This window comes from Lolium rigidum, chromosome 6, assembly GCF_022539505.1.
Source record: "Lolium rigidum isolate FL_2022 chromosome 6, APGP_CSIRO_Lrig_0.1, whole genome shotgun sequence".
NCBI classification, from domain to species: Eukaryota; Viridiplantae; Streptophyta; class Magnoliopsida; order Poales; family Poaceae; genus Lolium; species Lolium rigidum.
Window position 1 is genome coordinate 59,562,157 of NC_061513.1, and position 14,875 is coordinate 59,577,031.

Sequence of the window (14,875 nt, forward strand, 5' to 3'; positions counted from 1 at the left end):
TAAAAGCTGGTCCGTAAAATCGCGAGTATAGGACAGGATAAACTCAGTTTCGTTCATTGCCATCGCGCATATCAGATCCCGTAAATACGAACAATAAACTTGAAGTCAAATTTCACGGGAGAATTATGAAGTAACGAGTTCAACATCTGCTCGAGTCTATATACATCAACGATTTTACAAAACGAGCACGGTAAAACCTAATTAAGCGCGGCCGCTAACCTAACTGCACAAAAAACCGGCCCTGGGATACCTCAATCCGGCCGCTCCCAATCCGGCCGCCCCCTGCTGGAACTACCTCTGAGAGGCATCTACAGGTCAGGCTGGGTGCGGCGGTGCAACGGAGCAGCGGAGGGGAAGTAGGGTTTCAACCCGTATCCGCTGCTTTGGCCTATACATATACCATCCACCCCACCGATTTCATGGGCCCCCGTGAATTGTTTATGGGCTGGACCGCGAATACGGGCTCTGATTGGTGAACTAAACCTAGTGGAACTGTAAACCCGCCAGAATAATACAGGTTCGGCCTGTTTTAAGGGAATTGCTAGAGTTGCTCTTACACGATGTTACATGCTTATGAGCTGAATTGAAATAAAGAAGAGAGTACAGAGCCCATAGGTGATGTAAGAAGAAAACCGGGTTTGCTAACTCTCATTTGAACATGAATTTAGTTAGAGCCCATTTAAATCCAGAGCCGCCAGGCGTTAGATTTGCATGGTGATTTCTACAGCTTGCAAGTTGATCATGGGTTGCAAAGAAGTTTTTTTTCTAGTTGCACATGAGTTTATGGGCATCTTCACTTACTATTATCACACTTCCTTGTCGTAATGAACAAGACTGTATTACTGCTATGAATTAATGAAGCTCGTGGGTAACTCTAAAAAAATAGTTGCCCATGAGCTGCCACTTAGATTTTTCAGTTGCACCATAATTACAATTAGATATTTTTTCAGTTGCACTATGATTGGAACAAGTTTTTTTCTTCCGTTGCAACATTGTCTCTTCTAGAATTCACACCGATTCCCCCTCCTCCTCCCTATTACACACTGGTTTTCAGTTACAACTATATATGGTTCTAACTGATATTTTTCTGTTAGAGGTGGATGATGTAATCAGATGAGAATTAAGCTTATTCTCATTCGAACTAGAATGACCTAACTGAGGTAACAAGACGCGGATTCAAATGATTGCTCAACAAGCTAAAGGCTCGTACTATGTGGATGTTGATCGTTCATTTTTGTTCCAGATCTGAACCTTGCCTGCCTCGCTCGACCACTCAACCACTGTACGAGTGTTTGCTTGCCCAAAGCATGGCGCCATGGAACCGCCTCCGAAACAAAGCACTGTGCCTAGCTACCTTCATTTGTCTAGAGAGGACCACGACTCCGATCCACGAGGGGCATTCACGCGGTACGTACGTGCTGACTGAGCTCTTACTCATCATCAATCAAATGGTACGCTGGAGGTACGAAGATGTGGTGGTTAATCGAAGCTGCTTAAATGTGATCGAAGACATCTAGTCTAGACTAGAGAGTTCAGACTTGTATGTTCCGGCGGTCGGCGGATCCAAACCATGGGGCGCAGCTTCGGCACGACGGCTCTCCTTCTCGTCGCCCTCGCCTCCGTGGTCTCATCGTGCGCGGCGGAGCTTATCAGGACGACCGAGACTCGGTGGGCCCTCCGCATTCCGCTGCCCAGCGGCGTCACCGGCGCCGAGAGCCTCGCCTTCGACGCGGAGGGCGGAGGCCCCTACACCGGCGTCTCCGACGGCCGCGTTCTCAAGTGGGGCGGCACCGCCGTCGGCTGGACAACCTTCGCCTACCACGCCAACTACAGGTACGTAATCCGTCTACGAACTTTCCAAATTCACAAAGATCGCACGATCACCATTAGTTCTGCCGATGCGTGCCAACAAATTACAATCTAGACATGGTCAGTGCCTCACTGGACTGACGGTGAGGAACGTGTCGTGCGGTGTGCTGCAGGAAACTTCCTCTGTGCCTGTCGTCGGTGGTGCCGTCGGAGGAGACGGAGAGCCTGTGCGGGCGCCCGCTGGGGCTTGCCTTCCACTACAGGTCGGGGTGCCTGTACATCGCCGATGCGTACAAGGGGCTCATGAGGGTTGGTCCGGACGGCGGCGAGGCGGAGGTGCTGGCGACCGGGGCGGACGGGGTGGCGTTTAACTTTGTCAACGGCATCGATGTCGATCAAGCTACCGGTGATGTTTACTTCACTGACAGCAGCCTGACCTATCCACGCAGGTACCAACTGGTAACAGGCTTCAGTTTTGACAATTTTCCTGCTATCAATGCCATGTGAAAATTCAGTTAACTGAATGAGTAATGCTACACATACGGATGATTTTCTACAAAATCACTCTTACGGACAGACGTGGCATCAAGTTGGGTAGCCTATATCCCTGAAATCATGCAAAGCAGAATCAACCGCACCAATTATGTGCATCCATGTCAGTCCGTAAAACTATTCCGTAAGCAAGATTCCGTAGGTTTAGGATTACCGTAACTGAATAGCCTGGAGTGTTCTTCTATCTACTGCAATAAAACACACGCCGTTCTGGTTCAACACAATCTTAGTATAGTATCCTCGTGAGATGTAAGTATACTTACTATGTGTATGCTGAATTTGTTTGCAGATTCAACACCGAAGTCGTGATAAACGCCGATGCCACCGGACGACTGATGAAGTACAATGCAGAGACGAAACAAGTCACCGTGTTGAAGGAAGACTTACTCTACCCCAATGGCGTCGCCATCGGCTATGATATGTCATATGTTCTTGTGGCGCACACCACGCCTTGCAAGGTCTTCAGGTACTACCTGAAAGGGCCAAAGGTTGGAAACTATGAGCTATTCGCTGACCTGCCGGGCTACCCGGATAATGCGAGGCGTGACGGGCAAAATTGCTATTGGGTCGCACTGAACCAAGAGAGGACGCACCCAAATGCGACGGCTCCGGTCAAGCACTTGGTCGGGGTAAGGCTCAACCGCGATGGCATGGAGGTCGAGGAATTGACGGCGGCTAAGGGTGTCACCCTGAGCGAGGTGATGGAGCTAGACGGAAAGTTGTGGTTGGGATCGGTCGAACTTGATTACGTGGGGATCATTGCCCAATCTGTTTACACTATTAGTCTCTGATATATATAGAAGAACAGTAGTGTTGTTTGTGGTCATTTGTTGGTCAGTTTAGTAAAGTATAAATATGAATTTGTATGAAGTATCAATCTATATAGCAATGATGAAACTTATTTGAATTGGTTGTTCTTTTAGTATTTTGTTGTTACACTTCTGTTCTTGATCTCAAGAATGCCTCTTGATCTGGTATGTCATGTATGCTACTTCTTTAGTGCCATTGTATTTTTTTTAGAATACTTTAGTAGCATTGTTAACGGAATAGGATCAGCCCAACACAATCATAAAGAAGAAACAAACAACACAAATTTGTACAGTACATAAGACTCGAAAACAAGAAAAGGTTATAGAAATGTGAAAAGATGGAAAGCTAACTAAGCAACTAATTTAGTATGTACCGGCTCACAGATAACCAATCAAAAACGGTATGCAACCCAAATTACGATAGTACAATTGGCCAACACGTGTCATATTGACAATATATTTTATAGTATACAATGATGTAACTAGACACATCCTTCTAATATTTTTTGAATCATATATGAGAATTCTTCCTTTAGAGTTTTATAAGCAAATACTGAAAATGGAGGCCGAGCTACATGTAGATCTTTATTAAAAAAACAAAAATCTAGATGTAGCCACTAATTTATGCTATAAACATGAAAAAACTCAATGTGATTTTTCTTGTGTATTCTAGGCTACATAAAAATGAGAAAGTTTGATAAGCTTTATAATTTTGAAATGTGCACTATTCACTATACTCAAATCCACACATTTGTCATTTTTGTGTAGCCTAAAATACAACAAATTTCACATTGAGATTTCGCATGTTTGTAGATTTCATTATTGGCTACATGCAAGATTTTGTTTTAGATTTTTGTAAAGCTTGCAACTATAATTAGAATCTCTAAAAATAAAGAGTTACGTGTAGCTCGGTCTCCATTTATCCACTCTTATTTTATTAGTTGTTATACTTCTATTTTTTGTGCTCTTGTTCTCGAGAGTGCCTCTTGATCTGGTGGGTCATGAGTGCTACTTCTTGTAGTAGTACTTGTAATATCCCAGGTAATGGGGTTACAAAAATAGAGGAAACAGATGTGTGCATTGCATTCATGCATAGAAAATCTGGGGAATTTTCGCGCTTTAAAGTAAAACAGTCACAGTAACTGAAGTTTTACTTGACCTTGGTGGAATTGAAGTAGCTCCTCAAGTCAAGCGCTATAAACCTCATTGTGACTTTGTTAAAACCTTGTTTTGGGTAGAGATGATTTGATCTAAGGGGTTAGATCAAATGGAATTAATAATCAACACAACAACACTTCACTCAATGATCAATTGCTTAATCTTATAGAAGACTATAATAGGGTAGTCCTTGCCATAACATATGAATATCCATTTAATTGGAAATCAAGAAACAATAATTGGAGAAACTATTCTTCATTCATCTTCTCCATGTCTTAAACTAATCTTTGATCCTACCATGAACCTCATGGTATTCATTCTACTTTAATCTTGGAAACAAGACAAAGAGATTCAACTAAGAAATATATATCCTTCTCTATTCCATATTAGTATACATCAAACCAAGAGAGATGAGAGTTCTACAATAATTATTAGAGAAGCAACAAATCTTGAGCTAAACCTTGGATATGCATCCAAGTATTCTAATCATCATCCTAAAGAGAAACCCTAGGATATTATTCAAAGTCCTTCCCAAGTGAGAGAGCCCATTCATATCAATTCTAGCTTTACCTATTTATGAATAGAGGACAATCTTTGAACTAAAGTATTGGGTTGTAAACCATTTCATCTTGGAGTGGTGAGATAACCAAATACCAAGTGGAATAAGACTATATCCATGAATTAATGAAATAAGGGTTGGACTAATCCAACTAAGTTAGACCATTGAATCTGTAGCTCAGCAACCTAAATAAATAATAGGGGTACACCATAAACCCTAGAATAAACCATTCATATATGAGAGAACTCAAGCTATGGAGTTACACTAAAAATAGATGAGGCAATACCTGGATTTGAGAGAGAGAACTATTCTTATGACCAGATGATCATATCATCATTGTTGAGTAGAACCCTAACATAATATCTCAGGTATTCTCCTGGGATACAAACTTTAGAGGCAACCATAGTAGTCCCATCCATGAAAGTAAAGTATAAGTACTATACCTTAGCTGATCAAGACAATACTTGATCATAGAAGTGAGAACCCCATTTAATGAGAGATCCTTAGGAAGCCAAACCTTGATCATTATTAATTCAGTGATGATCATAAACCCTAAGAACATGGGGTATTGAGAATAAACCCTAATAGGATAAGTAGATCTCATTCCCACATGAAATTACTGGGAGATCACTAGTAAGCAACCCTAGACTTATATCCCAACCTTTACTTGTGAACCACTTGGTTCTCACAATCAGAATCCTACCATATTTATATTTCCTAAATTAAACAACCTAAGAAAACCTTAGAGTTAAACTCTATACTTTATATGGTGAGAAGCCATATATCCATATGACCAAAGTTAACTATAAAAAGAACTATAACCAATGTAGTTATTTAAATGATAAATTGAGGTTAACAATAGAAGCCAATTGGTAGAAAATAAAACCAATTCTAAAATCCTTAGTGATTAAAGAAGCACATAAGATATAAAGCAAGTAACCATATTATCATGGTTAGGGGAGAATAACCTAGCACCTGCAATATGGTGTCATTTCATCTCTATAACCCAGAAATAGAACTCAAACCTAAATTTGTGCATCCCTTGGGTGATCACAATTCAAACCTAAGTCATAATTAAGATTCAAACCATGTGTCATTAGGTAAATAGCATTTGAACCCTAGAATTGCACATCTGATAAACCTTATGCCTCAATGTTTGAACATAAGAAAAACCTTGTGCTACAATATATGGTCAAGACCATATGTGAAGTGATCAACTATTTATCTTGGTAACCAAGATCAACTATGATTGAAACAATACCTACATACATACTTTCAAAGATAAGGATAAGTATTAACCTTAACAAGTGGTTTATCATAGATACTATGAAACCCTAATACATTGGTGCTCATATAAAATTATGCGCATGTGACCAATTCCCTAAAATTGAAACCAAGTCTTAACACAACCTTTAAAATACTTTGAGTTGAAAGTATCAACAATAATGATCCAAATAATTGAATCCACGAGGAAAAAGAAAATTAAAAATAAGAATATAAGCTCATGCCTATTTATTTTTAATAAGCCAACAAGCATGACATGTAAACAAATGTAAAATACTTGCTTCATATTGGAGTGTGGTGCAATACATCACACTACCTCTTAATTGAATTCACATAATAAGAAACTTGCAAGAAAATTTTGAAAACAAATTAGATTCAAAACAGAATTCAAATATGAATTCAAATGAGCAAATTGAAAATAGAAAATAAAAGAAAATAGAAAAGGAGAGGAGAAGGACTTACCTGGACCTTGCCAGCCGAAGAAGCCCAGCAGGAGTCCACTCGAGCAGCCCAGCAGTGGCCCACGAGGCAACCCAGTACCACAGCCCAACCCAGCCCATGTACCCCTTCGTGGGGATAAGACTGGAGACGAAGCCTTCGTCTTCGTCTTGGCCACCGTCGACGCGCGCGAGGGCGCCAGCACGACGGCGAGCTCCACGTCCGCGATTGCCGCCGTTGTTGACCGCCAGCGCACAACGGTGAATCTATAAAGAGCGCAGGAGCCCTCCATTTCTCTCTCTCTGCTCAATTTTCGTCGCCATGGCCGAAACCCTAGCCGACGGCAGCCCTAGCAAACCACCGATTCCGACCACCCCTGAGCCCGCCGTTGGGCTCAGGAGGAGCGCCTCGGTGTCCTTGTTCGCCCGGTGAAGTCTCAGGTCGAGGGGAGCTCGGGGAATGGAGAATTCGACCGCCCCTTTCCCAGTACTGCGGAAGAAATGGCGACCGCCGCGACGCCTTCGTCCCTAATCAACGTCGCCGACCCTCTGGGAAGCCTCACGGTAAGATTTCCCGTCGAACGGTGCTAGTTTCCCATCCTAATTCCCTCGGTAGCATCCCGTCGTCGTGAGCCGACGTCCGCCGCCGTTGTTTGAGCTCGCCGGAGCTACTCCGGCGACCATTAGGGCGCGGCGCCGCCATCATTTGGTTCCCCATCGTGCTGCGGTTCTATTGAGCGTAGTTGCGCGTCCTGGGGGGCAGCCTAGCTCCGGCGCCGTCGCCGTTTGACCGCCGGCCAGGAGCTCTCTGGCCACATGGTCAATTTTGACCCCAGTCAACTGCAACGTGGCAGCTGAAGTGGCTCAGGCCCACAAGTCAGTGTCCCTGCAGGTAGTCTGGCCGGGTACATTTAGTATTTCTTTTTCTTTATTTCAAATCCAATAATTGCTGAAACTTTGCAAATAATTAGGAAAATGTATCATAATTCGGAAAAATACATATGAGATATCAAAATGATCCTAAAAATAAAATCTATCCAATAAAAATATAATATGAAATTTTTATTTTTAATAAAAATTCAATTATTTAATACTTGTTAATTAAGCCTTTAATTTTAATTCTAAATTCAATTAAAAATTCAATACTTAGTAAAAATTTCCAAAAATAAACAAAAACCAGTAAATAAATAAAGAAAACATTAAAACTAATTTTCTTTATTTGTTAATTTTTTAAATCCTTATTAGAAGGATTTAAACCCTAATTAACCATTATCTTAATTATTAAATCCATTAAAAATAATAAAATGCCAAATTCAATATTATTTTTATTTCCAAGTTACTAATAACTTCAACTTTACCATGAAGTTATTAATCATAGAACCATAGGGTAAATAGCAAACCCTAATTCATTATGAAATGATGTGACAACCTTACCATTTCATGTGAAACCTAAAACCCTAATTCAACTAGGAACCAAAGCTCCATTAATCAAATTGAAACTTAATTTACTTCTAAACCTAAAACCTAGGTTAATGCATGTGATCAAGAGGCATTGTATTCATATCGAGATCCATAATTAGCCACTAAGTGCATATCCAGGTCCACATAAAATATAGGAGTCTATCACTAAGACTTTAGCATTCCATGTGTTCATCCCCTCAAACCTAGATGATCAAATAGGAACACCTAAGTCTAAACCCTAATTCCTATCATCAAAAGTATCAACCTTACTCATACCTATATAGCATCACACCATTGTGATGAACTACATTAGCAACCATGCTAATATTGACATCATATCCCATACACACTAAACTTTACTAGTGTTAGATAACTATCAAACATCCTATTTAGGAACCAACCAATCTTTACTTAGGGAATTAAATAGAAAACCTAAACAACCTCAACCTAATGATTATACTCCTTAGTATTTAAGAAGTATGTTCTTCAAAAGTTATTCTTTTGAAGAAAATAGAGAGTATCCTCAACCCTACTTAACAGGACCTATAAACCCTAACTAGCTATCCCCAGCGAGGTATACCAACCTTGATAGCAACTATTTATAACAAATTGCTCAAGATGTTTAGGCTTAATTCAACCATACAAGACTTAGTAGCTGATGAATCCAACATTTTTGGGATCCACCTCATCTTTACTCCAGAAACCAATTGGAACCATAGGAATCCATAGAACCCATCAAACCTAATTATCATACTTGTTCTTTATTAAAGAAAATGTTCTTCAAAAGTTATTCTTTTGAATTATATAATAAGTAATCATCAACCATGCACTATAGGACTTAAAACTGACAACTGCTCTTTACTTATTATACAACTACTATTCCTTGGTGTGTATGATTGATACTATGCAGTTTACCACTTACTTACGATTCTAAAACAACACAACCCTGAATAAGAACCTTGTTTGTGACTCACTCTAAAAGTGCAACAAACCCTGAACCAATCATTACCACTCACTAATCCTAAATCATAGGGGTTAGGTCACGCTTAGAGCGAATGCATTTCATACTTACGCATTATTGCATCCTTGCCAATCTTTTAAACATCGTCCTTACCAGACGATGATGCTATTTCAGAATTTGGAGTTATTGCGTATCGAAGACCTTGCTCGCATAATCTTGCAGTCAAGAAAGGCAAGTTCATCGCTTGCTCATGTCATTTGAGTATCTCTATCAAATTACTTGCAAAGTACTATGGTTATCACTATTGCATAAAAACCAAAACCACTACTTTCATAACTATGAATATGACTATGTGGTGGGCAATGGAACCATGGATTGTGTTGATATGGTGGAGGTTCCATTGCAAGGGTTAATATCCATCTAGGATTAAACAACAAATGTCGCCAAGTGATTCTTGTGCCGTAATACCCGTGTTAACCATAAGATCCGGAGTGGGACGGAGTAGTCAAAAGTGTTTCCACCTCTCGTTCATCAACGGATGCGCTTACCGTAGCAGTTGTGTCTTGCGGAGCAACTTGAGGGTGGGGAGCCCCTTCTAATTCCCCACGGTATAGCAGTGCTTACCGTAGCGGTTGCGGCTCGCGGAACAACTTGGGGGTGGGGATCCCCTTCTAATTCCCCACGGTAATGTGGTCTATGATGGGTTGCAGCTACCGGCGAAGGAGTTTGGTTAACGAGTCCCAAACTGTTGTCGTGGTCGGGGTCCATCCTTAATTGGTGTAAGAGGACCGACGAGGACCCAGGGTCGGGGTATGCAACAAAGGGTGGGTGTTCGAGGTAGCGGAGGAACATGATGTAGGGATTCGTTGCATAGAAAACAAAAAATTTCCTACCGCGAACACGCAATCCAAGCCAAGATGCAATCTAGAAGATGGTAGCAACGAGGGGGGGGGTATCGAGTCTCACCCTTGAAGAGATTCCAAAGCCTACAAGATGATGCTCTTGTTGCTGCGGTAGACGTTCACTTGCCGCTTGCAAAAGCGCGTAGAAGATCTTGATCACGATCGCTTCCGGCGCCACGAACAGGCAGCACCTCCGTACTCGGTCACACGTTCGGTTGTTTGATGAAGACGACGTCCACCTCCCCGTTCCAGCGGGCAGCGGAAGTAGTAGCTCCTCTTGAATCCGACGAGCACGACGGCGTGGTGTCGGTGGTGGTGGAGAAATCCGGCGGAGCTTCGCTTAAGCGTGCGGGATGTGGTGGAGGAGAGAGACCGCTAGGGTTTGGGGAGAGAGGGGGTTGGGCGCCGTCCCTCTAAGGGGTGCGGCCAAGGCTGAGGCTTGAAGTGGTCAGCCCCCTCTCCTATGCCCCTCATTATATAGGTGGAAGCACCAAGAGTTCTAGTCCAAGTCTTCGAATAAGACCCCAACACTAAAACCTCCCATATGTGGGAAACCTACTCAAGGAGGGAGTCCTACCCAAGGTGGGACTCCCACCTTTCCTTGAGGTGGGTTGGCCGGCCACCCTAGGGGAGTCCACCTTGGACTCCTCCCCTTTAGGGTTGGCTGGTCATGCAAGGTGGATTCCCTCCGGGACTCTACTTTCCATGGTGATTTCTTCCGGACTTTTCTAGAACCTTCTAGAACCTGCCATAAAAGCACCGGATCATTTCCAAACTTGGAATATGACTTCCTATATATGAATCTTATTCTCCGGACCATTCCGGAACTCCTCGTGATGTCCGGGATCTCATCCGGGACTCCGAACAAATATTCGAACTCCATTCCATATTCAAGTTCTACCATTTCAACATCCAACTTTAAGTGTGTCACCCTACGGTTCGTGAACTATGCGGACATGGTTGAGTACTCACTCCGACCAATAACCAATAGCGGGATCCGGAGATCCATAATGGCTCCCACATATTCAACGATGACTTTAGTGATCAAATGAACCATTCACATACGATACCAATTCCCTTTGTCACGCGATATTTTACTTGTCCGAGGTTTGATCTTCGGTATCACTCTATACCTTGTTCAACCTCGTCTCCTGACAAGTACTCTTTACTCGTACCGTGGTATGTGGTCTCTTATGAACTTATTCATATGCTTGCAAGACATTAGACGACATTCCACCGAGAGGGCCCGAGTATATCTATCCGTCATCGGGATGGACAAATCCCACTCGTTGATCCATATGCCTCAACTCATACTTTCCGGATACTTAATCCCACCTTTATAACCACCCATTTACGCAGTGGCGTTTGATGTAATCAAAGTACCTTTCCGGTATAAGTGATTTACATGATCTCATGGTCATAAGGACTAGGTAACTTATGTATCGAAAGCTTATAGCAAATAACTTAATGACGTGATCTTATGCTACGCTTAATTGGGTGTGTCCATTACATCATTCATATAATGACATAACCTTGTTATTAATAACATCCAATGTTCATGATCACGAAACCATGATCATCTATTAATCAACAAGCTAGTTATACAAGAGGCTTACTAGGGACTCCTTGTTGTTCACATAACACACATGTATCAATGTTTCGGTTAATACAATTATAGCATGGTATGTAAACATTATCATAAACACAAAGATATATATAATAACCATTTATTATTGCCTCTTGGGCATATCTCCAACAGTCTCCCACTTGCACTAGAGTCAATAATCTAGTTTACATTTGTAAAGATATAACACCTTGGCCTTCTGGTGCTTTATCATGTTTTGCTCACAGGAGAGGTTTTAATCAACGGATCTGACATGCTCAGAACCGTATGTATTTTGCAATTCATTTGCGTCTCAACGCATCACTCATTTTCTAAATGAGTCGGCATTAAATATGTTTGGTCTTCTGGTGGAACCTTAATTCCGCTGGTCCGAAACATGTCACTAATATTGTCATACACAATATAGCTTAAAAGTTCGACTCGTCGGAACTACACCAAGTTCTCAAAGAACCTCTTGACTTAACATCCTTTGTCATTGTCAAAACAATGACATACTCTGCCTTCTTTTGTAGAATCCGTCACAATATTTAGAACTCTTCTAAATCTAGCATAGACAACTTCTAGCTCATTGTGCTACCTTTTAAACAACACTTAATCTAATTTGAGATTGAAATTATATTTTATATGTGACAAAACCAATATCGGTGTAACACCTTACAGCGATTTGTTTGTCATTTCTTCATACAAAAAAAATATATATATATATCCTTAGTTCTTCTAAAGTACTCAAGGATATTCTTACTCGTCGTCCAATGATCATCATATGAATCATTCTGGTATATGCTCATAACACGTTATAGCACATGATATCTGATTGTGTACATATTATTCGTGATCTATAATCACTCATGTGTTTTTACTCATTGAGTGTCAGATACACTCAAGTCTTGTTAAAACTTCACATGACAAGAATATTTTCTTAATATTTCTATATTGAACTATTTTCAATATCCATTCTATGTACTTTGACTTAAACTTATTTTGTGTTTTAATCTATCTTCATAGATCTTGACACTAGATATGTTTTAGTCCATATCCTTTCATTGAAATTAATTTCTCAATGAAACCTTTTAATCAAGTATATAATAACATCATTTATAACTAACTATATGTCACCTACATAAAGTATTATAAATGTGTCTTAGCGCTTGATGTCTACGTTCCCCCTCCTTTCCTGTAGACAGTGTTGGGCCCCCAAGAGCAGAGGTTTGTAGAACAGCAGCAAGTTTCCCTTAAGTGGATACCCAAGGTTTATCGAACTCAGGGAGGAAGAGGTCAAAGATATCCCTCTCATGCAACCCTGCAACCACAAAGCAAGAAGTCTCTTGTGTCCCCAACACACCTAATAGGTGCACTAGTTCGGCGAAGAGATAGTGAAATACGAGGTGGTATGAATAAGTAGCAACGGTGCCGGAAAATAGCTTGCCTGGCGTGTAGTTGATGGTGGTAGTATTGCAGCAGTAGTAACGCAGTGAAAACGAGTAAGCAAGTAGCGATAGCGAGTATTTAGGAACAAGGCCTAGGGATTACACTTTCACTAGTGGACACTCTCAACATTGATCACATAACGGAATAGATAAATGCATACTCTACACTTTTGTTGGATGATGAACACATTGCGTAGGATTACACGAACCCTCAATGCCGGAGTTAACAAGCTCCACAATAATGCTCATGTTTTAGTAACCTTTAGTGTAAGATAGATCAACAGACTAAACCAAGTACTAGCATAGCATGCACACCGTAACCTTCATGCATATGTAGGAGGAATAGATCACATCAATATTATCATAGCAATAGTTAACTTCGCAATCTACAAGAGATCATGATCATAGCATAAACCAAGTACTAACACGGTGCACACACTGTCACCTTTACACACGTGCGGGAGGAATAGAACTACTTTAATAACTTTGCTAGAGTAGCACATAGATAAATTGTGATACAAACACATTGCAATCATAAAGAGATATAAATAAGCACCTCACTATGCCATTCATCGGTGAATAAGTATTCTGTGAAATATAGCCTAAGAGACCCACACGGTGCACACACTCGTCACCTTTACACACGTGGGACAAGGAGTCTCCGGAGATCACATAAGTAAAACTCACTTGACTAGCATAATGACATCTAGATTACAAGCATCATCATATGAATCTCAATCATGTAAGGCAGCTCATGAGATTATTGTATTGAAGCACATAGGAGAGAGATGAACCACATAGCTACCGGTACAGCCCCAGAGCCTCGATGGAGAACTACTCCTCCTCATGGGAGCAGCAGCGGTGATGAAGATGGCGGTGGAGATGGCAGCGGTGTCGATGGAGAAGCCTTCCGGGGCACTTCCCCGCTCCGGCGGGGTGCCGGAACGGAGACTCCTGTCCCCCAGATCTTGGCTTCGCGATGGCGGCGGCTCTGGAAGGTTTTCCGTATCGTGGTTTTTCTGTCGATGTTTTTAGGTCACGACGGCTTATATAGGCGAAGAATCGGAGTCGGAGGGGCCACGGGCTGCCCAGACCATAGGGGGGCGCCCCCCGGCCGCGCCGGGGTGTGGTCTGGTGGCCTCGTCCCCCTTCTCCGGCGTTCTCGTGTGTTCCGGATGGTTCCGGGAAAAATAGGAATCCGGGTCTTGATTTCGTCCGATTCCGAAAATATTTCTTTACTAGGATTTCCGAAACCAAAAACAGCGAGAAAACAAGAACCGGCCTTTCGGCATCTCGTCAATAGGTTAGTTCCGAAAAACACATAAAAATGATATAAAGTGTGAACAAAACATGTTGGTATTGTCATAAAACAAGCATGGAACATCAGAAATTATAGATACGTTGGAGACGTATCAGCATCCCCAAGCTTAGTTCCTACTCGTCCTCGAGTAGGTAAACGATAAAAGATAATTTCGAGGTGACATGCTACCAACATAATCTTAATCATACTATTGTAAAGCATATGAGATGAATGCAGCGATTCAAAACAATGTTAATGCAATGAGTAAACAATTGAATCATATAGCAAAGACTTTTCATGAATAGTACTTTCAAGACAAGCATCAATAAGTCTTGCATAAGAGTTACTCATAAAGCAATAAATTCTTAGTAGAGACATTGAAGCAACACTATGGAAGATAAAGTTTAAGCGATTGCTTTCAACTTGTAACATGTATATCTCATGGATAGTTGTCAATGCAAAGCAATATAACAAGTGCAATAAGCAAGTATGTAAGAATCAATGCACAGTTCACACAAATGTTTGCTTCTTGAGGTAAAGAGAAATAGGTGAACTGACTCGACATAAAAGTAAAAGAATGGTCCTTCAAAGA

At 41.4% G+C, this 14,875-nt stretch overlaps 1 protein-coding gene across 1 annotated transcript; it reads left to right on the forward strand.

The window, feature by feature from the left end:
• The first annotated feature begins 1,570 nt into the window (after positions 1-1,570).
• LOC124662668 (protein STRICTOSIDINE SYNTHASE-LIKE 10-like) lies at positions 1,571-3,152 on the forward strand. Its single transcript, XM_047200473.1, has 3 exons — positions 1,571-1,833; positions 1,983-2,258; positions 2,651-3,152. Exons 1-3 carry the CDS (start codon positions 1,571-1,573, stop codon positions 3,150-3,152), a joined length of 1,041 nt encoding a protein of 346 aa, XP_047056429.1.
• Positions 3,153-14,875: the final 11,723 nt, after the last annotated feature.